The sequence below is a fragment of the Lissotriton helveticus genome, chromosome 7 (genome assembly GCF_964261635.1).
Source record: "Lissotriton helveticus chromosome 7, aLisHel1.1, whole genome shotgun sequence".
Taxonomy (NCBI): domain Eukaryota; kingdom Metazoa; phylum Chordata; class Amphibia; order Caudata; family Salamandridae; genus Lissotriton; species Lissotriton helveticus.
Window position 1 is genome coordinate 567,265,274 of NC_136068.1, and position 23,657 is coordinate 567,288,930.

At 47.2% G+C, this 23,657-nt stretch overlaps 1 protein-coding gene across 7 annotated transcripts in view; it reads right to left on the reverse strand.

The window, feature by feature from the left end:
• The window catches only part of LOC144768757 (interferon-induced very large GTPase 1-like), a 690,917-nt gene that overhangs the window by 549,403 nt on the left and 117,857 nt on the right, over positions 1-23,657 (reverse strand). For all 7 annotated transcript variants that reach the window (XM_078652668.1, XM_078652665.1, XM_078652666.1 and 4 more), the window contains exon 3: positions 7,432-7,539. In XM_078652668.1, coding sequence (XP_078508794.1) covers positions 7,432-7,539 — 108 coding nt within the window. The remainder of the gene's footprint in view (positions 1-7,431; positions 7,540-23,657) is intronic.

Below are 23,657 nucleotides of genomic sequence, written 5' to 3' on the forward strand. Positions count from 1 at the left end.
GATGTATCCCTAGGTATCTCATCCAACCTTTTGCTCCTGGTATTACATCAGTACAATTCCAGCTCATTATTTCAGTTTTTTCCTTATTAATTTTATAGCCGGAGACCTTACCAAATTCACCCGCTAACTTATATTGTGTAGGTATAGCTGTTACGTAATCGGAAGTATACACTAACAGGTCGTCTGCATAAAGGGCAACCTTAAGATCTAAATCGGCAATCTTAAAAGGCTAAATTGAGGGTTCTTCTCTAAGGGAACAAACAAAAGTTTCGATATTTACATTAAACAATAAAGGGGACAGGGGACAACCCTGCCTGGTACCTCTTGAAATATCAAACCATTCTGATAGGGTACCATTAACTAAAATCTTTGCATGTGGGCTCGAAAACAAAGATTTAATAGCATCAATAAAATTCAATGGGAAACCAAAACTACGCATTGTCTCCCAGAGATAATTCCAATTGACTTGATCGAATACCTTAGCAGCGTCGATTGCAACAAGTGTTAATGGTAACCCTTTCTCCATTGCAACATCAATCGCTCCTATTGCTTGAAAAGTGAGCTCATTGAGCTACCTTCCCGGTATAAACCCCCTCTGATCCGCGTGTATAATAGTTTTAATAATTTTTGCCACCCTTGAAGCCAAAATACCTGAAAAAATCTTGAGATCTGAATTGAGTAATGAAATGGGCCTATAGGCCTCGATTTTTTGGGGGCCCTTATCTGGCTTAAGGATCAAGGATACTGTTGCCTCTGACCATGAGGGGGGGATAGGCTCATTATCTAAAAATATTCTATTAAAGAGAGTTTTTAAAACTGGTACAACCCTATCCATTAGGCTCAAATATATCTCTACCGGGAGCCCGTCTCGGCCCGCGGCTTTACCTCTGCACATCTTTTTAAGCTGCTCTCTAATCTCCCCCTCTGAAATACTAGTGGCTAGATATATCCTGTCACCCTCAGACAGATGGGGAAGATCTCTCTTATTCAACCATGTTTTTACAGCTTCAGGATTATAATCTATTTCTTCCTTATATAGGTCGTACATAAAAGATCTAGCCTCCCCCTGATCTCATCTTCTTTCTGCAGTAGTGTTCCGGACCTTCTTTGGACCAAATTCTTTATGTTGTTCCGAACTCGATCCGCCCTAGATTTCCAGGCAAGAAGGGAACCACATCTTTCACCATAGGACAAATGCTGCAGCTTACTGGCATCCCATCTGTCCTTTACAATTTTATCTAATCTAGCTTTGAGACCAGCTTGCAGGGAGACCAGATCCTTCTCTAGCTGTGGTATAAGGCTTCTAGATGAAAGAGCTGCCTGTTGCAGCTCCCTCTCCTTCTCCTTAATTCTCCTAGAGCTATCTGCATCCGCTTCCTTAGCTGATCTACTTTTAATGATCATCAAGGAGCTCAGGAGTCCCCTCACATTGTCCTTGAAGTTCTCCCAAACTATGTGTTCACTGGTGGTGGCGATATTAAGTCGGAAAAACAATTTTCCCATCAAGCTCTATTCTCACCCTCTGTTCTAATAATAAAGTCCTATCCAAAGTCCATCTCCCTTGACACCCATCTGATGTAAGGTTAAGTTTCATCTCTACTGCAGAATGATCTGATATTGACGCAGGAGTGTAGGCTATGGACTTAAGGTCTGAAAGTAAGCTCTGATCAACTAAAAAATAGTTGATTCTTGAGTATTGCCTATATTTTTTGCTATAAAAGGAATACTCCCTAGCTTTTCCTTTATCCATATATCTAATAACTTAAACTCCTTTACCAAAACATTAAGTGTAGAGAAAGTTCTAGATGGGACCTTATATTTTGCTTTAGATGTACGGTCAAGATCTGTATCAAATACTAAGTTGAAATCTCCGCCCAGTATCAATGGACCTGAAGTTTCTAACAGATTGGTCTGAAGCTTTAAGAGAGGACCTGGATTATCCTCATTTGGCCCATAGTATACAGCACAAACTACAGATATACCATTAATGGAAAAAGTTGCAGTTAGCCACCTTCCGCACTGATCAGTACTCCATTTCACCACCTTAATCCCTCTGTTACGTCTTATAATCATTGCCACCCCTCTTGTACAACCCCTCTGATTTGAGGGCATCACGTCTTGAACCCAACTAAACTTAATAAAACCCTGATTACATTCTTGGGCTTCCAGGTGGGTTTCCTGCAGTAAATAAATGTGAGCCTCATTTTCCTTCAGAAACTCACACACCCGGGATAACTTTCTAGGATTTCTAAGACCATTAACATTCCAGGAGAGGAACTTAATCTCCTGTTTTCTACTCATATCGGATCTCGAATTTCAGAAGGGATTATCCAACTTGAGCCATTAAACATTACCTTTATTTGTATGAGGACAATTTTCCAATTTTTCTTCCCCTCCCTCCCACCCCCCAACCTCCCCACTCTCCCCCCCTTGAGGAACCCACCTTCCATCTTTGGCACAAAAGCACCAGATGGAACCCTCCATGGAACTAACGACGTCTCATTGTTCTATTATACTCTTTCATCAACAGATTAATCTCACCCCTCGCCTCACCTCGATTGATTACCCAGTGCCGTAAGCGTAACGTGGTTATCTAACATGGTGATCTTACAGGATTAAGGCATTCACAGAATACCTGCTCTGCCCCATCCTCCTTTTTTTCCCTCCCTTTTCTTTTTTTCCTTCCCTTTCTTCCCTGTTTTTCTCCCTTCTTCACTTCTCTCACCCCCCAAAAAAAAAAAAACATCAAAAGCCGGCCAGGTGAGTTTATCACAATCCACCCCCTAATCTGGAGCAATAAAGCATCCACATCTTCTGGAGCATTAACGTTGTACATCTTATTGTTCCACATTACTTTAGTAATGCAGGAAACTTCATTTGGACCTGTGCCCCCAGACTCCTAAGCTCTGGCATTCTGGAACCCAGCTCCCACTGCCACTGCGCTTTTCTACTGCCTATATCTGAGCGAATCTGGTATGTCCCCATCTCATGGTGTGATGTTATCCCCTTCAGGGACCTCCCCAGAATCAGCTCTTTTACTGCGTAGGTCTGGAAATTAACTAGGATTCTCCTAGGTGCTTTCCTGTCTGGGTTGGGTTTAAACGGATCCCTGTGAACTTTCTGGATCTCAGCTTCCAGATCAATATCTTCTCGATCTTTCAGAACGCCCTCCCTTAACAGCTTACACACGAAGGCCTTAATATCCCCCTTCTCCACTCCCTCCTGGATTTTAAGAATCCTCAAGTTATTTTTGCGAGCCTGCATCTCTAACCGTTCCATGTCCAGTTGTAAAGCTCGATTCTGGGATTTCAGAGCCTCAATATCATTCGTGTTCTCCTGAACTGAGACTGAGAAAGTCTTGACCTCAAGTTCCAGTGAACTTGTGCGGGCACAGATTTCATCAAGCGTGGACTCTAATGCCTCGCATTTGTCTTGTATCCCCTTCTGGTTTGCTTCAGAGATTGCAAATTTAGAAAGCAGGTCACCCCTTAAGGCATGAAGAAAGGGTCCCAATTGGACCTTATCACTCAATCCCCCTCTCCATCTCCATCTCCAACTCCATCAGAGGACATTACTTCAGGGTCTTCATGTGCTAACTCCAGCATATCTGAGGGACCAGCAGAAAGAAGTTGTGAAGTTATTTGAGTTGTTTGGCTGGATAAATGAGTTGGAGCGGAGGGGGTAATGGTAGTGGTAGATGTAGTGGTAGCGGCAGCAGCCCCTGATGTCGACTCATCTAGCTGACTCGATGGACTAATAGGACTAATAGAACCGACAGGACTCTGCGAGTCTATGTTAGTTACCACTTCCTGCGCCTCCTGCAGCTCAACCAAGGGGGAAAAACTATTCTTGAGAGGAATTTAAGAGGGGCTACTCTGCGAGGCTAGAGCTGTACCTGCGACGGCCTCTAGATCTGAATCTTGTAGCCTCACAGCCTGCTCCATAATTTTAAAGTAGGATTTAAGGGAAGGAGTAGCCCTTACAAATATACCGCCAGTGACCTTGGATTTCACAATGCCTCCAAGCTTAGTATTCTTCTTTTTGTGGGGGGTCGTAGGTACGACTTTTTTCAAGCTCTCTAGGGAATTCAGGGTGTCCCTAATTTTAAACCTCACCTGAGTCTGAGACCGGAGCTGGTTTCTATTCTTTCCTATAGCCCCACCAGCAACAAACTCCTCCTTTCTTCTCTCCTTCCTTTTCCCCTTATAACGGAAGGGCCTCCGGGTATAGACACCGGCACAGTCACAAGCGCAACAACTTTCCCCACCTTATTCCGGATCAGATCAGCTTTATCAGCATTGTCAGCTTCAGCGACTGGTTTTGCAAGTAATTCAGGGGAGAGTGTGGGATTTAAAAGGACCTGAGCCATACACTCCCACTGGTCCCGTCCCGATATCCTGCCTACCTCGTGATTATTTGAGGGACACTGTGTTTCCAAGGTGCACAAAGGTACCTGCAGGGTACTCATTCTGCCAAATCCATTAAATCCAAAATGAAGCCGTGTGGCTGCTGCCCGAATCCGTACCCACAGCCTCGCACGGCTCCCCCAGAGACTTGCTCGGCCTCTGCCGAATCTGCTGCGAGTCTCTGTCACAGCCTCTAGATCCGCCTCAGCTTCTCGGGCCATCGGCACCTCCCGGCCCTAGCGCCGACCTCCAGCTCCCGAAGACCGCTCCGCTCCTCAGAAGAACACCAAAAGAAGAAAACAAAGGCCACATCAGGTCAAGGATCCCTCCAAGAACTATCGATAATACCACATCTTTACCAGGTGAGTTTACTGTATTCAGCAGTATTATATGCCGTATTCATGTCGAGACGCCGCACTGTTCCTGGATCCTCCCGCGACCGGCGTCAGTCGCCATGTTCCTCCCACACCCCAATTACTGACCCCAGCCCACTTCCATCTTGGAAGCCCCACCCAAGGACCCCTAATATAACCTTTGATACATACTTAAAAATAGAAACTAACATTTTCAAAACAATGGACATACCAATACCACTTACAACCCACCTATTCAGTAATTCCAAGATCTACACACACATCCACTCATTCTCCACAGTCCTATACAGTCAGTCATACATGTACTCACTCATCATATGTACTCATACACCTATACATCCTGAAACACACCGACACTCATTCATAGAGTTACTCACACACATAGTCACACTTGCAAACAAAGTATCAAACATCCATTTACTTGCATATAGTTATACACACATCACCACACTTCTACAGAACCTTACACATACTTACTCTCTTAAGCAATCACTTATAGAAACACATACTAATTTATATAGGAACTCTTTGAATCACTCACTCTCACATATAGTGACTTATATACACCAATCCTCACATATACTAGTTTAAAACATATGTAGTTACTCATAAAGACACTATTGAGACAGTCATTCACTCACTAACACACCCATACACACACTCATCCACCCATACAGTCCTGCACACATGCTGTCTTCAACACATACAAACAGTGAGTCACTCATTCATGCATCTATGCAATAAGTAATACCCCCACCGATGGGTTTGCACACCCGGCACGACCCCTGGAAAGTCAAGTCAAGTCAAGTCAGATGTTTTTATATAGCGCGACTTATCACCGCAAGGTCTCAAATGCGTAACATTACCTGGGTCAAGAATCGCTCACCCATTGCTTACCGAACGCGTATCATTCAAAACTTAACCAATACGGCAGCAAAATTCTTGGATTCAAGCAACCACCGTGACTGGTACACGATTGGTACACAAATACAGTATTCTATATATTTTTTCATTTTTAAAAAGCATATTTTATAAAGCAGAAATATCACCGTATTTCTATAAAAGTTTTAAAATGTTAGATTTTTTTTTAACATTGCAATTAGAAAGTACCATTTAAAATACCTTCGAAATTCACTGAAAAATCCATAGGTTTCAGGGACATTATAGTCAGAAATTAGCATTTAAAAAAAACCTTAGACATTCACTGAAAAAAACACAGGTTTCAGGGACGTTATAGTAAGAAATTAGCATTTATAAAACCTTAGAAATTCACAAAAATAACACTGTTTTCAGGGACGTTATAGTTAGTTGGACATTTTACTTGTACAAAACCAGAGAAATTCATCCGTTATAGTTAGTTGAACTAACTATAACTCGCTTCCCCGTAAAGCACTGCTGATGACGTCACATATTACATCATTCATGACATGGTCAGTGACATGACTAATGACATCACTGATGACATCTCAAATGACATTACTGATGACATCATCCATGTGATAATATGCTGCAGCTCCTCACACCCTAATATAACCTTTGCTGCACCAAATCTAAAATACAGACTATCATTTTTGAAACCATAGACACTGCAATACCAGTTACTACACACCCACTCAGTGATTCCTAGGTCTGCACACACATCCTCTCATTTACCCATATATTCACTCATACATGCAGTCACTCCTCAATACAGCACTATCATATGCGCTCATACACCTATACAGACACTCACACACCACCACTCATTCATAGCATTACTCAAACACCTAGTCAGTCATGCAAAAAAATCAATCACACTCCCATTTACTCACCTATACAGTTACACACACACCTCACTTATTCATACAGATACTAACACATACTTACTTTCTTATGCTATCACTGATACAAGCACACACTCATTCATACAGCCACTCTCACAATCACTCACTCTCAAATATAGTCATTTATATACTCCAACACTCACAAATACTGCCTTTCACATATGCAGTTACTCACACATGTACCCCATAGACATCCATTCACTCACCAACACACCAATACATACGCTCACCCACCCATACAGCCCTTCAAAGATGCACTCTTGAATCCATACACCCAGTGAATCACCCACTCACATATCTATGCACAGAGTCACTGTTATGAGTATTCTCTCTCATGCCTGTCTTTTTTCTTGTCCGCCCGCCTTGTTTTAACCACCATCAATATAACCCTTTAATATGGCACTGTATACCCTATGTTGCTTCTAACTGTATACCCTATGTTGCTTATGGACACTTGTAAATTGACAACTTATAAATGGAATTATGTTCATATATCCATATGATGCATCATGTTATGTGTATTCACAGAACTGAAAACGATGAGACTGAAAGTTGAATTGCACTTTTAAAGTCAACGTGTATTATAATTTGTGGCAGTTTCAAACTTCTAGGCAATATGAGCTTCATGAATAATAATGGCCTTACACACGCGTTCTGCACAGGCCCGGGCCTGAGAGACAGTTGGCCTCATGAATATTCACATACAACACACGCGACAACTGCCAAAGATGCATGTGTGCAAATGACCCCCAACGTGACTGAGAAGGTATTTAAACCACTCCCATTCACTATTCTGTGCTTGGCCTCATTTGTTCCCCCTTCACTTACCTGGCTCCAGTAATCCGGATCGGATTCTCCTCAGCTCCTGCACTGGTGTCCTTGCTTCGTGATTTCGGCTGCATGTTCCTGCAGGATGACTTCCTTGAGGCTTTCCTTCTACCGTAAATCCATTAAAAAAAAGAAAAAAAAAAGAAAAGCACAGTTAAGGTATTTTGGCCAAAACGTAACCAACGGTGAGTCTCTTCTTGCATTTTAATACAGACAGCACATATCTACAAACTTGAAAAGACTATAGAGGCATAATTCACAGCCCTGAGAGGAATCAAGGTCTCGAGTATCCTGGTGAACAATTACCATATTTCTTGGACACAACGTGCAATACCAAGCAAAGACTTGCAATTGTACTTTTACTAAGATACTGTGCACACCAGGAATATTGCAAAGCAATTAGCTTCTGGACTTTTGAATTATAGATTATAGTGTTATAGTGTTATGCAACTCCTAAGATTTATTGAAGCATCTCATCCAAGCGATGCGATAAAAGGATGCAGGTACCAATTTAGTATTGTGATGTAAGTGGTATTAAATAGTATACTGGATTCAATTGAACTTTGACAATAGTATTGTTTATTTCAGATAGCTCACTTGCACTAGGTTATAGAACACTACCAATCCAGTTGCGACCTAGTGTATGTCCTACCCCACAGAATTCCTGCCTCACTATAGAAGACCACTGGAATCTTCTTGTCTCTGTTTCTATCCCAAACCCCTTTCCCCCTGGAGACTTTCAGATTGACGCTAAGCCATCTATCTTGGTGTCACACTGCTAGTTTCTGGAGGGTCTGGGGACTTGTCATCATCCACAGAACCTACCGTCGTCATCAAGGTGAAACAACCTGGAGCACAGGTGAGTGCCTCTTAACCACATTAGTGCTAAGGCAATTCCTCTTCTGTGCTGCAGGACCTGGATTCCCATTGTTCATGACGAGCTCAGCTCGTCATGAGCACAGGAGCAGTGTACTGCATGACGAGCTGAGCTCGTCATGAGCATGGAAGGGGTTAACAGAAGGCCAAGCCACACTTTCTTCACCTTGACAACGACCTAAGCATGGATGTCGCAGAGCAGACGTCACAGCTAACTGATGCAATTAGGAATCTACAAATAGAAATGTAGCAAATCAAGCAGGAGAATCATGCATTAAGAGAGGAGTTAGTTAAAAGTAGATCAGACGGGGCGTGGCCAAGATGGCGACCTGACCAGACGTCCTTCCTTCGGCTCCCCGGCCCTGAACCCCTTATTATCCCCTTAATAGCTGGCTGTCTCTCCAAAACCCGGAGTCGCTGTGCCGGACCTGGCAGCGCGACGGCCTTGATCGCAGATCAGCTGCGGAAGCAACGGCCAGACTCTCCTCTCGACCTCTGAGGTATTCCCGGCGCGCTGGTGCACTGTAATGGCAGCTGAGGGCTGAGACGTCCGGTCCCACCGTAGCCCTGACCAACGGCTGGCCGACGATCGGCGGGGAGAATCGGCGCCCCCTGAGGTGTGAGACTAAGCCTGGTGCTAGCAGGCGGGCCCGGGCACAGGCGTTCCCGCCGGACACTGAGCTCCAGGACTCCTCTCCTCAACGGACGGGGCCTGGTCTGGGCCTGGTTCCAGCGTGGAGGAGAACCTGCCAACTGCCACGCTTCCCAGCCCTCACCGACCCGCCTGCCCCGACGGTGGAGTGAAGATCCATTACGTCAGAGGCCTGATCGAGGCAGGGCGCCGGAATCCGAAGGTGAGAGGAGGCGGCCGCCAAAATAAAGGCCCCGGCTTTGGGCCTTGCCCTGGGGAGTGCGGGGCCCGACCGCAGTTGTTGCCAGGTGGGGGGCCCTCCTAACCCGGAGAAGACTGCTGGCCACCCGTGACACGACGGCCCCTCCCAGCGCATGCATGTTGGTGGGTCGGTTGGGAACGCCAAGAGCCTGGGTGCGCAGCACGGAGGGCGCCGAGCTCCAGTCCCCGGCTTCGGGCCTGGTGCGGGTGTGGTGACGGAGACCTACCCTCAGCCCGGACGACACAAGACGGAGCCTTTTGCTGGCCCCCCTACACCCACACGCTCAGCCTCGAGGAGTCTTGCCGCTGCTGCCCAGGGGGCCACCTAACTGTTTGCTGCTTGATACTGACCCTGTGGCCCCTTCCGAGGTAGCGGGGGCCCGGCTGCCATCGGCGAGGGGGGTGCCCGAGGAGACCCCAACGCCTGCATATAGAACGTGTTGCCGGTGCGGCCCGACCCCTACCCTGCCTGCTTGTCACATCCTTGTTCTGGGTCCGGGGGCCCGGAACTACGGAGGGCCCACTCTTGGACGGATCGGGGGTGGTTGACCTCCGTGACCTGGCCTGGACGCTGCTGGGGTCTGGGTTGTCCCGGTGACGTGAGCCTACCTCCTCCTGCGAAACCCCTCAGCTCTTGGGGACCGCCACGGTGATATGGCTACCACAGGGCGCAAGAGCAACCGTACAATCGCTGATATGCTCAACAAGAAAACCCCAAAGGGGGAGAAAACCCAGGCGCCCCCCTCGCCCACACCTAGCACTACTAGCCAACGCCTAGAGGACGAAGGAGCACCCATCACAAGGGCCTTCCTCGAATCGCTTTTCAACACGCTGTGGGACGATTTCCAGGCCCTGAAGCAAGACCTGGCGGGGGAGCAGCAGGAACTTCGCCGGGACATCGACGACCTGGGCGAACGGGTTGCCGTGATGGAAGGTGCGGACCACACTCGCTGTGAGGAGGTAGACCAACTTCAACAGGAGGTCCTCCGTCTCCGGGAGCAACAGGTGGACCTCCAGGCGCATGCGGAGGACCTCGAAAACCGCTCCCGGAGGAACAACATACGGGTCCGGGGAGAGCCATTGCAGGCGGAGGGGAACAGCATCACCTGTTACCTGTAGGACCTCTTTCGAGAGATCCTGGGGGAGCCTCCAGAATTTGAAGATCGTATTGATCGGGCGCACAGGGTTGGCCTGGCAAGACGTGCACCCGCTTCTCTGCCGGACATCCTCGCCTACCTCCCAGACTTTCCGCTGAAAGACCGGATTTTGAGGGAGGCCCGCCAGAAGCAGCCTTTGCAGTTCAGGGGCAGCCCCATAGCCCTTTATCAGGACCTTTCGGCTATCACGCTGCAGAAGAGACGGGACTTCAAAGTGGTCACGACGTTCCTACGTGATAATGGAGTGCCCTACTCTTGGGGTCACCCATTTCGCCTCATCTTCAAATGGCAAGGGTCCCTGCACCAGCTCAGATCACTCAGCGATACATGCGCTTTACTAAAGATCGCCCTCCCGGAGAATGGAGGGTCCAGGGAAGCTTCCCCACGACGCTCCCAGGATGGGTCCCCGCGGCGCTCCCAGGGCGGCTGGCAGCGAGTGGGGCGGCGACGTCCCCCTCGGGCGCATATAAAACCTGACCTTGCAACAGTAGCCCAGGAGCGAGCAGCGGCCGTCCAGGAAGTAGTCAGGGACACCACAGCTCCTTCTTGAGTCGCTTTGAACACGGGAGACGCCTCTACAATGCTGCCTTGATGGGGGGGAGGGGCCAACAGGTTCGCCACTGCCACGTTTCCCTCTGAGATGGAACTCTACGGAACTGAACTATGTTCCGATAGGCCAGAGACTATGGTTAGTTTTTGGGGACTTCAAGTTGGGGTGCGGGAGGGGGGTCAGGGGTTGGAGAGAAGTTGATTGGGGTTGAGTTGGGAGGGGTCTGGGGGGGTGGGCCGGGGATGGGGTTGAGGTGGGGGAGGGCCCGCGGGGGGGGAACTAGTGTGCCGGGGGAGGGATTGCACTCGCACTGCGCTCCCTTTTGTTTGAATTCCCATGACAGGCCCCACAATAATGATATTGTCCCTTAATGTAAAGGGTCTGAACAAACCTGTCAAGAGGAGAGCTATGCTTTCGTTCCTGGAACACTCTGGGGCTGAGATTTGTCTACTGCAAGAGACTCACCTCCTGCCAAAGGATTGGCCCAGAATGCGCTCCCGCGCCTTTCCCGAACAATTATTTTCCTCTCTCCCAACAAAAAAGGCAGGAGTAGCCATCCTGGTGTCTAGATGTTTTCAGGGCACGGTGGGGGACAAGGCGGGGAGGTCAAAGGCAGACTCTTAGCTTACACCTTCCTGATAGGAGGCCAACGCTTGACGATTGGTACCCTCTATGCCCCAAACACGGGTCAGGAGGCTTTTTTGAAGGGTGCCATCTCAGAATCGCTCCAATCCTCTAACTCCCACTTGCTCATCGGGGGGGACTTCAATCTGGTGATGGACACAAAAATGGATAGGTCAGGCCTGCGCTACGGGGACACGGGCGCTCTCTCAGCTGCAGGCGCCGAGTGGCTGCGGGAGAGGGGCCTGGTAGACCTATGGAGAGCCAAACATCCCAACACGACACAATTCACCTTCTACTCCCATGTACATCACACCTATGCTAGACTAGATCACTTCCTGGGCTCCTCTGACCTGCTCGCGGTACTTGGTGACGTTAGCATTACACCGGCGGCCCTCTCTGATCATGACGCGGTTGAGCTCTCGCTTGGGATCCCCAGGTCCCATCGCCCCCCTGGGTCATGGCGGCTGCGCGAAACCCTTTTGCAACGGCCCGACGTCGCCAAACAACTTCACACGTGCATTACTGACTACTTGGCTACCAATGACACCTCGGAGACGTCAGTCTCAGACCTATGGGGCGCCCTGAAATCGGTGGCCCGGGGGGAACTTATTGCAATTGCAGCGGCGGAAAACAAAGTCCGCAAGGCTAAAAGGGAAGATCTCACCGCTCAGGTTTCTGAGCTGGAGAGAGTTCATAGTCGCACCGGCGCACCACGGATCTGGCGACAATTGAAGGCCGCTAGGGCCCAGCTCGCCAGCTTCGACATGGACAGGGCGGAATTTGCCGCTCTCGGTTTACGTCACACCTACTATATCGGGGGTAACAAAACTGGCCGCTTACTCGCTAGCGCCCTGAGGCTAAGACCCAGAGCTCACAAATCTCTGGTCTTACAGATGATGCGGGGGAAACCCAAATCGCAGAGGCGTTTCGGACCTTCTATGCCTCTTTATATAGAGCCGACACTGTGTCGACAGAGGAGGTTGATGCCTATCTGGAATCGGCAGAGATCACTGCGCTATCCCAGGCAAACGCGGACGCCCTGGATGCACCCATCCGCGTGGACGAGGTGCTGGCTGCTATTTCCCGCCTCCGCCCTCTCAAATCCCCTGGGCCGGACGGTTTTTCGGCCGGTTTTTACAAAATCTTCAGCCAGTTGTTGGCCCCCATTCTCACCCGGCTCTTCAACTCTTTTGAGGGCCCAAGCTCCATCCCCCCGGATATGCTGGCGGCTGAGAGTATGGTGTTACCAAAACCGGGCAAGAAGCCCAAGCATTGCTCCGCGTTCCGCCCTATCTCTTTGCTCAACCTAGACCTGAAACTCTTTCCGGGCATCTTGGCCACGCACCTCGGCCCGTGCCTGCCTGGGATCTTGGAACCCGATCAATCGAGTTTTGTTCCAAAACCGCCAATGTAGCGATAATACCAAACGGTTGCTCCATTTGATTGACAAGGCGCACTTTCAGGACTCGGACTCTGCGCTGCTAGCCATCGACGCTAAAAAAGCGTTTGACCGCGTCGACTGGACCTATTTACAACGAATGCTGGCGCGCTTCCGGCTGGGTGACCGCTTTCAGTCATGGGTTGCGAGCTGCTACCACCGCCCCCTGGCTAAAGTCCGCCTGGGAGGCCTCCAGTCAGGCCCTTTCGAGATCCAGCGCGGCACGAGGCAGGGGTGTCCCCTCTCACCCCTCCTATTCACCTTGTACGTGGAACCCCTTGCACAGAAGATCCAGGATAATCCTGATATCCATGGCATATCCTTCGGCCGAGAACCCCACACGGTCGGCCTATATGCCTACGACATCATAGCCACCCTTGACCAACCCGCCCGCTCTGTCCCTGCCTTTCTGGGGGAACTGGAGTCTTTTGGAGCTGTCTCCGGCTTCAAAATCAACAAGGGGAAATCCCTGATATTGCCGCTGGGCAAAAACGCCGGCCCGCGACTGGACATGCCTGACTACGGGGGAGGCCTACAGTCGACCTTGCAGCTCCAATATTTGGGGGTTAGCCTCACTTCTTCTACGGACTCGACTGTGGCTCTTAACTACACAACCCTCACATCCCAGATCCGGTCCGCCCCCGCGCAATGGTCCAAGCAACCCCTTGCCCTGCTGGGGCGGGTCATGGCAGTGAAGATGTCGGCTCTACCTAAAATTTTGTACCTCTTTCAAACTATACCGGTACGTCCCCCAGCTGGCGTCATCGCGACCCTACAAGCTGCCCTCCACCATTTCATCTGGGGGGGCAAAAGGGGACGCTTAAACAAGCGGTGAGCGTATCGGAGCCCGGATGAGGGGGGTCTTGGGATCCCTAACCTCCTACAATACTTTCAAGCCTCCCAACTCCGCTATTTGGTGGAGTGGTATAGGCCGGAATCTGAGAAGCGATGGCTATTTCAGGACAGGGCGATGGCCCAGACATCCCTTTGGAAAGTCCCGTTTCTCCTCCAGCAGCACAGACCACGATTTCTTTTGCGTTCGCCCATCACCCGCACCATCATGCAGGTCTGGGACTCGGTCGCTGTCAAGAGAGGGTTGACAACTTTCCCTTCCCCTCTCACCCCCATTCTGGATAATTCGGAGTTCCCACCGGGCACAGACCCACATGCCTTCTCACAATGGCGCGGTGTCAGCTGCCTTTCCGCTGGCCATTTTTTTGATCTGCAGGGCTTCCTCTCCCTTCGGATATAACACAAAACTACGATGTCAGCTCCCCGCACCTTTTCCAGTACTTCCAAATCCGGCATTGGCTCATGCACCAACATTCCGCTCCCCTAGTAGGCAGACCTATGACAGACTTCGAGCAGTGGCTGGTGAAGAAAGACTCGGATAGGCACCTTATTTTGGATCTGTATAAAATGCTCACGCCCCCGTCCATACCGGGCAAACCGCAGGTCAGAGACGCTGGGAGGGGAGCTGGGGAGGTCCCTGACATTCAGGGAATGGAGCTACATCTATTACAGGGCCTCACACACCACGCGCAATACCGCAGGCAGGGAAGCAGCGGTGAAATTGGCCATGTACTGGCATCTTACTCCAGTCCGGCTCAATAGGGGAAATCCAACCCGTGATGCACTGTGCTGGAGTTGCTGCGGAGAGCGGGGCACCCTGACTCATCTCCTCTGGGACTGCAGAGAAATTCAGGATTACTGGAAGGCAGTCCTGGACAACATCGACTCTACTTTTTATACTGAAATCCAGCGCTTTCCGGCTTACACCGTCTTGGGTCTCCCCAAAGCACTCACCTTTCCTCTAAAATCCCCCCGAGGTCGACAAATGGGGATCGCCATGCAGGCTGCATCGCAACACATTTCATCACTCTGGGGTTCCACCGCCAAACCTACTCATACAGGGTGGTTACACAAAATCTGGTTCACCTTGGGGATGGAACGTATTCAGGCCACACTTACACACTCCGCGGCTGCGTTTCGTAAGCTTTGGCTACCGCTGCTGTCCCTCCTGTCCAAGGAGTTCAATGAGATTACATGCCCTAGATACCTCCGCATACTGCGACTCACTGAGGCTCCTCCTGACCCTCCGTGACCTCATGGATACCTGCAATATTCCTCGAGTGTCTGCATCTCTGATTACTTCAAAACTACGGCACACTGGTTGGGGTGGTAGGGGTGGGGGGGAGTTGGGGGTACAGGGGGGGTTCGGGGATTCTGTTCCTAGATATCATCTACAGCCTTGGCATGATACTTTCGATTGGGCACCTGTACCTAGCCTACTGCTTGAACTACAGAGAAGACATGACTGTCTGTCTCGCTCACCTTTTGTACCTATTGCATTTCCATTGTATTGCCGTGCCCGTTTTTGCTCCCAAAATCAATAAAACACATTTGAAATTAAAAGTAGATCAGACTTCACGCAATGGAGGGAACCCAAAAGTTCAGACCCACGCCCCTTCATAGCACCGCCAAAATTTGGTGAAAGCCCTTTTGCAACTTCTGGTTCTAGTCACCAACATCCTAACCAGAATCTACATGTTACAGTGGTTACCCCTAGTCCATTCCCCCTGGCCAACCCAGAACGCTTTTTAGGTGGCAGTGCCTGGTTTGCTTCCTTCATGAGTCAGTGTCAGTTGCATTTTATATGTAAACCACAGGTTTTCGCCTCTGATACTGAGAAAGATGCATTTATCATTTCATATCTAGGTAGAGTAGCCACAAACTGGACAATTCTTTTAACTGAAAATAATGACCCTCTTTTACACAATTACACTTGTTTTAAAAATGCCATATCACGTCTCTTTACACGCCATGCGTTCATTCAAGCATTTGCTGCTAAAAAACTCGCTGCTATAATATTTGTATTCAAAAGCCACTCGCTGCACTTTACTTTTAATCTGCTTCCCAATTTTACTTTTCTGTTGTTGTAGGAATTTTAATTACTGGGAATTGTATTTGTGGAGGGAGGGGGAATCGAACCAGGTCTCCTTGAGATCCGTGACCGTTAGCCACCATTTTTCTTCTTCGACGCGGACTATTGGTTGGATACTTGCCCCTTCAAAGAGGGCCGCTGCGTGAGCCTCACAGCTATAGTAACTCGAGCATTTCCTGATATCATTTGCTGCTAAAAAACTTGCTGCTATAATATTTGTAATAAAAAAACTCGCTGCTATAATATTTGTATTCAAAAGCCACTCGCTGCACTTTACTTTTAATCTGCTTCCCCATTTTACTTTTCTGTTGTTGTGGGGTTTTTAATTACTGGGAATTGTATTTGTGGAGGGAGGGGGAATCGAACCAGGGCTCCTTGATCTTCGTGACCGCTAGCCGACATTTTTCCTCTTCGCCGCGGTCTAGTGGTTGGATGCTGGCCCCTTCAAAACGGGCCGCTGCGCTAGCGCACAGTGGACGCGCCCGTCTGCGACCCGGAAGGGCCCGGGCGGGTCATGCTGCTAGTTTCGCCTGGGAGCCACCAAAGGTAATTGCCTATGATAGGGACTACTTGGTAGCGCTTAATAAGGATTCGGCATGCAGAACCCATTGGGTAAATATAGATTATAATGGTTCTGAGTGCATACACTGTAGTTGGTCAGTTTGACCTCAGTTAAAAGAGCACAAAGTTACATGGGCTATGCCTGCCCCGGCTAGGGAAGAAGAGGTCCCAGATATATTTTGGAAGGCTTCTCTATTGAATGTCCGGTCCCTGAAAAAACATGAATTTAAAATCTATGACTTTTTAGGCGATTCATCACCTGACTTGTTGTTTCTTACTGAAACCTGGTTGACGGATGCCTCTAATCCCACTATCGCCAATGCGATTCCGCAGGGCTACCAGATCTTGAGGGAGGACCGTCCTGAGGGGAAAGGTGGGGGCTTGCTATTATATATCGGAGTTCTTTTACTTGCATTCCTTTAGCGGATGTGGAAATAGAGGGGGCGGAAAGTCTGGGCTTTCTCTTGACCTTTTCAGCTCAGCAATCCATGGCAGGAGTAGTAATTCATCGCCCCCCCTGGTCCGGCAAAGGATTTCCTGGACTCGATTAGCCATTCTATTTCTCCCATTGCAGCCAAATATAGCCATTGTACGGTTTTGGGCGATTTTAATATCCACATGGATACATCTTTGGAACCTGATCCTATCAAACTATATAAATCTTTGGATATCCTTAACTTGACCTCGTTTGTATGTGGTGTTACGCATGTCAAAGGCCATATACTGGATCAGGTTTTTTCCTCTAATCAGATTCATGTGGATACCCCCTTAGCCCTAACCTGGTCCGATCATTATTTGATCAATTTTAAAATCTGCAGAGTTGCCTCAAGGCCTCAATCTTTAGATATAGCCAAGGGGAATCACTGTTCTAGATTATTTCACTTGATGACACCTGAGGCCATTCAGTTGGCATTGCAAGAGCGGCCGATTCTCTTAACCGGCATCATGGAACGGAATGTAAAGACTTTAGAGGACTGTCTTTAGCAACAAGCCCCTGAATTGGCCCCTTCTTGTGTGAGACCTGCCAAATCTACTCGAATCTCAGCCCCCTTGGTTTTCTGAGACTCTCAGGGACATTAAAAGAGCCTGTAAACATCATGAAAGAGAGTGGCGGAGGAATTATAATCCTTCAGACAAACTGATTTACAAACAGGCATTGAACAATTATTATAAGAGTATACGCGAGTCAAAGAAGCTTTTTCGGTCCACAAAAATAGATATGGCAGCTAATAAGAGTACAATCCTTTTTAACGTTGTAAAATGTTTAACCTCCCCTGCCTCTATAAATCAACCGTTTGTTCCCACAAGCGACTGGACGGAACGAATGGCCCACTTTTTCTATGAAAAAATTAAACTGATCCAGGATTCCTTTGAAGTTCAACCACTGGAACGCGGAGGGTGTTGAGGTCCCTCCATTTAGCTCCCTGTTCCAGCACCAGGGACTCCCTGTGGGAATTCCCTGAGATTACCGTAGAGCAATCTCTGATGTTTATGAAAATCCTGAAGTCTGGCTCGCCTACGGATCCTTGTCCAGCAAAGGTCTTATCTTCACTAGCAGATGTGATTACCCCTGTGTGAATACTATTCTGAATACGACTCTACGGGAGGGGCTGATGCCACACAGGTGGAAGCATGCAAACATCCTTCCATTATTGGAGAAACCTACAGCTGATTCTGAGGTAGCATGTAATTATAGACCTATCTCGCTTCTGCCTTTCTTTTCGAAGGTTCTAGAAAAATTTGTCAACAAGGTACTAACGAACTTTGTGGAGACCAATGACTTGCTGCACTCTAGCCAGTCTGGTTTTCGAGCCAACTTTAGTACCGAGACAGCTTTATTGGAAGCTGCAGAAGCTATCAAAGCTGCATTGGATAGAGGAGGCATCGCCGTTTTCGTGCTGCTGGACCTCTCTGCAGCTTTCGACACTGTGCCCCACACCAGACTACTGGAAAGACTCAGTGATAACGGTATTTGAGGCACGGTGTTGAGTTGGTTTGCATCTTTTTTGGCTAACCGCTCTCAAATCATCTGGGCTCCTCCTTTCTCAGCGGTAGTTCCCCCTCTGAATGTGGGGGTGCCTCAGAGCTCTATTCTGAGCATGACACTTTTTAATTTGTATATGGCCCCCCCTGGCCTCTCTCGCTGAGAGTTTAAGTGCAAAAATAGTGTCATTCTCTGATGACACTCAGCTGTTGTTTACCAGTGAGAAGGGAGCTGAGTTTGATGGCAACTCAATTAATACTTGTCACTCTAAAGTCTTCTCTTGGTTAAGTCGCATTCTTTTAAAAGGCAACCCCGAGAAGTCAGAGATTATCTTTTTTAGACCTCAGCCACCGGATATCCGGCAGGAATGGTGGCCCCAGGATATGTCCTGTGTCGGCCGTCTCTACAGTAAAAAATCTGGGAGTCAAGATGGCTTCCACCCTTTCCATGAAGGCCCAAGTACACTCGGTGGCCGAGGTATGCTTTGGGTTGTTGAAAATGTTGTGAAATTTCCTCCCATTGCTTTCTATCCCACAAAGGAAGACAGTGGTTCAGGCGTTGATAATGTCCAGATTGGACTATGTTAATTCCTTGTATCTCGGCCTGCCTGAATATCTTTTGAGCTGACTACAAGTGATCCAGAATTCAGCAGCCAGGGCCATTTTTCTGTTGGGTTCTAGAACGCAGACCAACCAGCTTCTGTCTTCCCTTCATTGGCTTCCAGTCCGGAAGAGAATTCGGTTTAAAGCATTGGTCTTGGTTTTTGAAGCCTTTCATACGATTGGGGCTCCTCATCTCAACTCTTGATTGCAACTCCCAGGGTGTTTCGGGCCCGCATAGGGGGTAGATCTATTCACGCAGCTGCCTCAAGGTTGTGGAACAGTCTCCCTTTCGCGATCAGACAGAGTCCTGACCTTCTTACCTTTAGGAAAGGGCTTAAAACGTGGATCTTTCAGCTATGAGTTGTTAGCAGTCTTTGGTTGTGTTTGTGTTACTTGACATTTGGATGTTTTTAGCGCCGGGACACTCCAGGGAGTAGCCGTGCGCTTTATAAATATGTGTTAACATAACATAACATAACATAATGAACTCTTGAATTTACGACAAGGTTCCAAGAACCTCATTACATACATTGCTACTTTTAACCGTCTTCTGTCGAAACCCATTGGCCAGAAGAGAAGCGCATTTCCCTCTTTTACAGAGGTTTAAGAGATGATCTCAAAGATTCTTTAGCCCACATTGTTGACTTACCTGATGACTACTCTAAGTTCTTGGATCTGGTTGTAAAGCTGGACCACAGACTCGGAGAAAGGAAGTATGACAAACCCAGATTGGACACTCAGCTTATTTTAGTTAAGTCAGACAAAAAAGATAACGAAGATAAACCTGAACCAATGCAAATTTGAGGACTTAAAGGTCCATTAACTGCAGAAGAGAAAGATAGACGGAGAAATGGAAATCTTTGCCTTTATTGCGATAAAGCAGGCCATTTTGCCAGATTGCCCCATAAAGCCCAAAAAAGAAAAAAGTGATGGCAACTATAGTCCCAGATCCAACTGAGTCGGAAAACTAAATGTCTCAAAGGATGACAAGATTGTTCCTTTACGAATTAATGACATCAAGACCTCTCACTATGCCACTAACAGAATTAATCATGTTCCCTGTCATATGACCATACAAATTACTTTTATTATCTCTGATCAACAAAGTTTTTGCCTGTCTGTCTTAATTGACTCAAGCGCTTTTTTTTATATATCCCTAGCAAAAAGATTTGATATTTCTCACGTTCTTAAAGCAGAACCAGAGCTGGTCAGGGCAGTTGATGGCTCGGCTTTGTCCTCGGGACTAATCCGATTTCACACCCTACCATTGACACTTGTCAGTGAAAATGGTCACACTGAGCAAACCATGTTTGATCTTATTGATACACCTACTTTTGGGGTGATTCTAGATATTCTCTGGTTGGAGCTCCACAATCCAAAAATAGATTGGGTCCAAAGAACCGTGATTTTGGATTCTGCGTTTTGTACAACGCATTGTTATAAGGAAACACAAGACCCCATTAATCCATTATATTGTGCTTCCACGCAAGAACAAACTACTATACTACCAGACCATTACCAAGATTTTTCTGCAGTTTTTGACCCAGTACAAGCCACGCAATTGCTACCCCACCGGGTGTATGATTGTAGAATAGATCTAGTACCCGGGGCAGCCCTGCCTTGTAGCCAGATTTGTGCCCTTACTGATCCTGAGATGACACAGAATGGAGACATCATCTACTAGGAGCCAAGCACACAATAACCATCTTTACAGAACATAAGAATCTCCCGTTTTTTTACTTCTGTGAATGCCTTAACTCCCAGGCAGATGAGGTGTTTATTATTTTTTAGTTGATTTGATTTCATAATAACCTATCAACCTGGTAAACAACAACTGTTATCTGACACATTGTCCAGAATTAGTGAAAAAGACACAAAAGGACATTTAACAACTACACCTAGCATCATACCCGAAAGCAAGTTAGTCGCTCTGACTCGAGTAGAATCATTCTTACAGAATATTAAGACCGCATCCAAACCTATTGACACACAAACATGGTTACAAAATACCAGAAATTCCATAAAAGATGACTATTTCATAACGAGAAGTTGTTTATTCCTCTAAAAGAATTAAGTCATCAAATAATTGCCTGGCACCATGATTCTGGATTAGCAGGTCATCCAGGTCCAACAAGACTTTGGATCTGTGTACAAGAAATTTCTGGTGGGAAAAGATGCATGAGGATGTTCGGGAATACGTTAAATTATGCGCAACTTGTGCAAGAAATAAGGCCCAGCATATAGCGCCAGCTGGACTACTACATCCTCTACCCATTCCTCCCACACCATGGCACACCATAAGTGTAGACTTTATTACAGATCTCCCTAAGACTAATAAATGAACAACCATCCTTGTAATTGTAGATCTTCTATCCAAAATAAGTCACTTTATTCCACTTCCTAAATTACCCACTGCTGTAGAATCTAGCACAATCTTCTTAAATCATGTTGTAAGGTTGCATGGTCTGCTCAGTAAAATAATATCCGCCCGGGCCCACAGTTAAATTCAAAATTCTGGAAAACCTTATGTACCAAATTAGGAATTGACGTAGCTTTAAGTTCCGCTTTCCATCCCCAAACTGATGGACAAACCGAAAAAGTCAATCAGTATTTGGAACAAAGTTTACGTTGCTTGACATCAACCTTGACTTTAAGTTGGTAGGAAGCTCTCCCTTTAGCAGAATGTGCCTGCAATAATAGTATTCATTCTGCATTAGGATGTTCTCCATTCTAATTTCTAACGGGCTACCATCCTCGTTCTATCCCTACCTTGCCTTTGTCTCTCACCACATCCCTGCCATTAGTTACTGATCCACTCAGAGACCTACAAAACCTACAGGAAAAAGTTAAACTAATTATCACCAAACATAAAGTACAGGCCAAGATACAAGCAGACATGCATAGATCATCGGAACCCATGTACAAAGCTGGACATTTGGTGTGGTTATCTACACAAAATATTCAGTTAGAAGGACCTAGGAAGTTACAACCTAGATGTATAGGTCCATTCCCAATTAAACAGGTTATAAATCCAGTCACGGTACAACTACAATTACCTGATGAGTTAACCATTCATCCCACATTTCATGTTTCTCTTGTGAAACAATATTACTCCATGACACGAAAGGATGCCCCCCACCACTAGTTATAATTAATAATCACCCTGAGTTTGAGATTCGACTTATTCTCGAAAAAAAGATTATCATGACCTGTGTAAAGCTGCTCGTGCTGAGCAGACAAATAACATCATTACATTGCCTCATAACAATCCTAAAGTCCTATTTAAAGTAGTGAAAGAGTTGTCAGGCGCATCTTGCCAACCCTCGCCACCTGAGTTACATGAAGCGCAATGTGAAGATCTGGCTGAGTTCTTCATTGAAAAAGTCTACACAGAATTTAATTCCAATGCAACTAATGTGGAGTTGCGATCAAAGATCAATGTATCTACATTAGGCTGCACAACTCCTTCTATGACACAGGCCACTATTGCAACCCCTAGCAAGGCGTTGGAAAACTGGCTGCCTCTAGATATTCCATCTTTTAGTCGCATCCTAACTAGTCTTAAATCTGGTTCTCCCAAGGACCCTCTCCCCATTCCCATTCTTCAAAAACTGGAATTACCTCTACTCAATGTTATTATGGAACTGCTTAATGCATCGCTACGTGAAGCAATAGTACCAATGGCTTGGAAACCTGCCATGGTTATACCGCTGCTAAAAAAAGTGGATGCTGATCCGGCGGAACCTTCCAATTTCCGCCCAATTTCATTACTCCCAGCTTTTTCTAAAATCTTGGAAAAACATATCAATCAGCAGCTGACGCAGTTTGTGAACTTCCAAAAAATGCTTCACACATCACAATCCGGATTTCGAGTCGGCTTCTCTACAGAATCCACACTCCTAGGCGTCACAGAAACTCTTTGCAAATGCCTGGACATAGGAGAAACTATGGCACTTATACTGCTTGACTTGACTGCTGCTTTCGACACTGTGTCTCACACTGCCCTTTTACAAGTTTTACACTCTAGGGGCATTGTTGGATCAGCACTCAAGTGGCTGTTGTGTTTTCTGTCCGACAGGACTTTTCAGGTTTTCTCTCCATCCGCTAGTTCCAAGGTCCATGCTTCCCCTTATGGAGTGCCACAGGGATCTATCCTGAGCCCATTACTCTTCAATATCTATGTCAGCCCCCTGGCCACAATTGCTGAAGAGGCTGGGTTGACCATATTTTCATATGCAAATGATACCCAGCTAATCTTCTCCTTGTCTACCAAGGAGACATTTAATGTGTCATCTCTCCAGGTAGGGCTGCAAAAGATAGCTAGCTGGATGCATACCAACAAGCTGAAGTTAAATGGGGGGAAAACTGAAGTTCTAATCCTCTGACGAAACAAAGAGCTCTGGGGCCCCCAACATTGGCTGCCTCAAATGGATGATCTCCCCCAACCGTCACAATCAGTCCGAAATCTTGGCATAATCATAGATGACCAACTTTCAATGAGGCAGCAAGCGGAAAAGGTCACCTCAACCTGTTTCACCATCCTAAGATGGCTAAAAGAAATACTTTAGATGTTGTCAAAGTCTACGCAAAGAACAGTT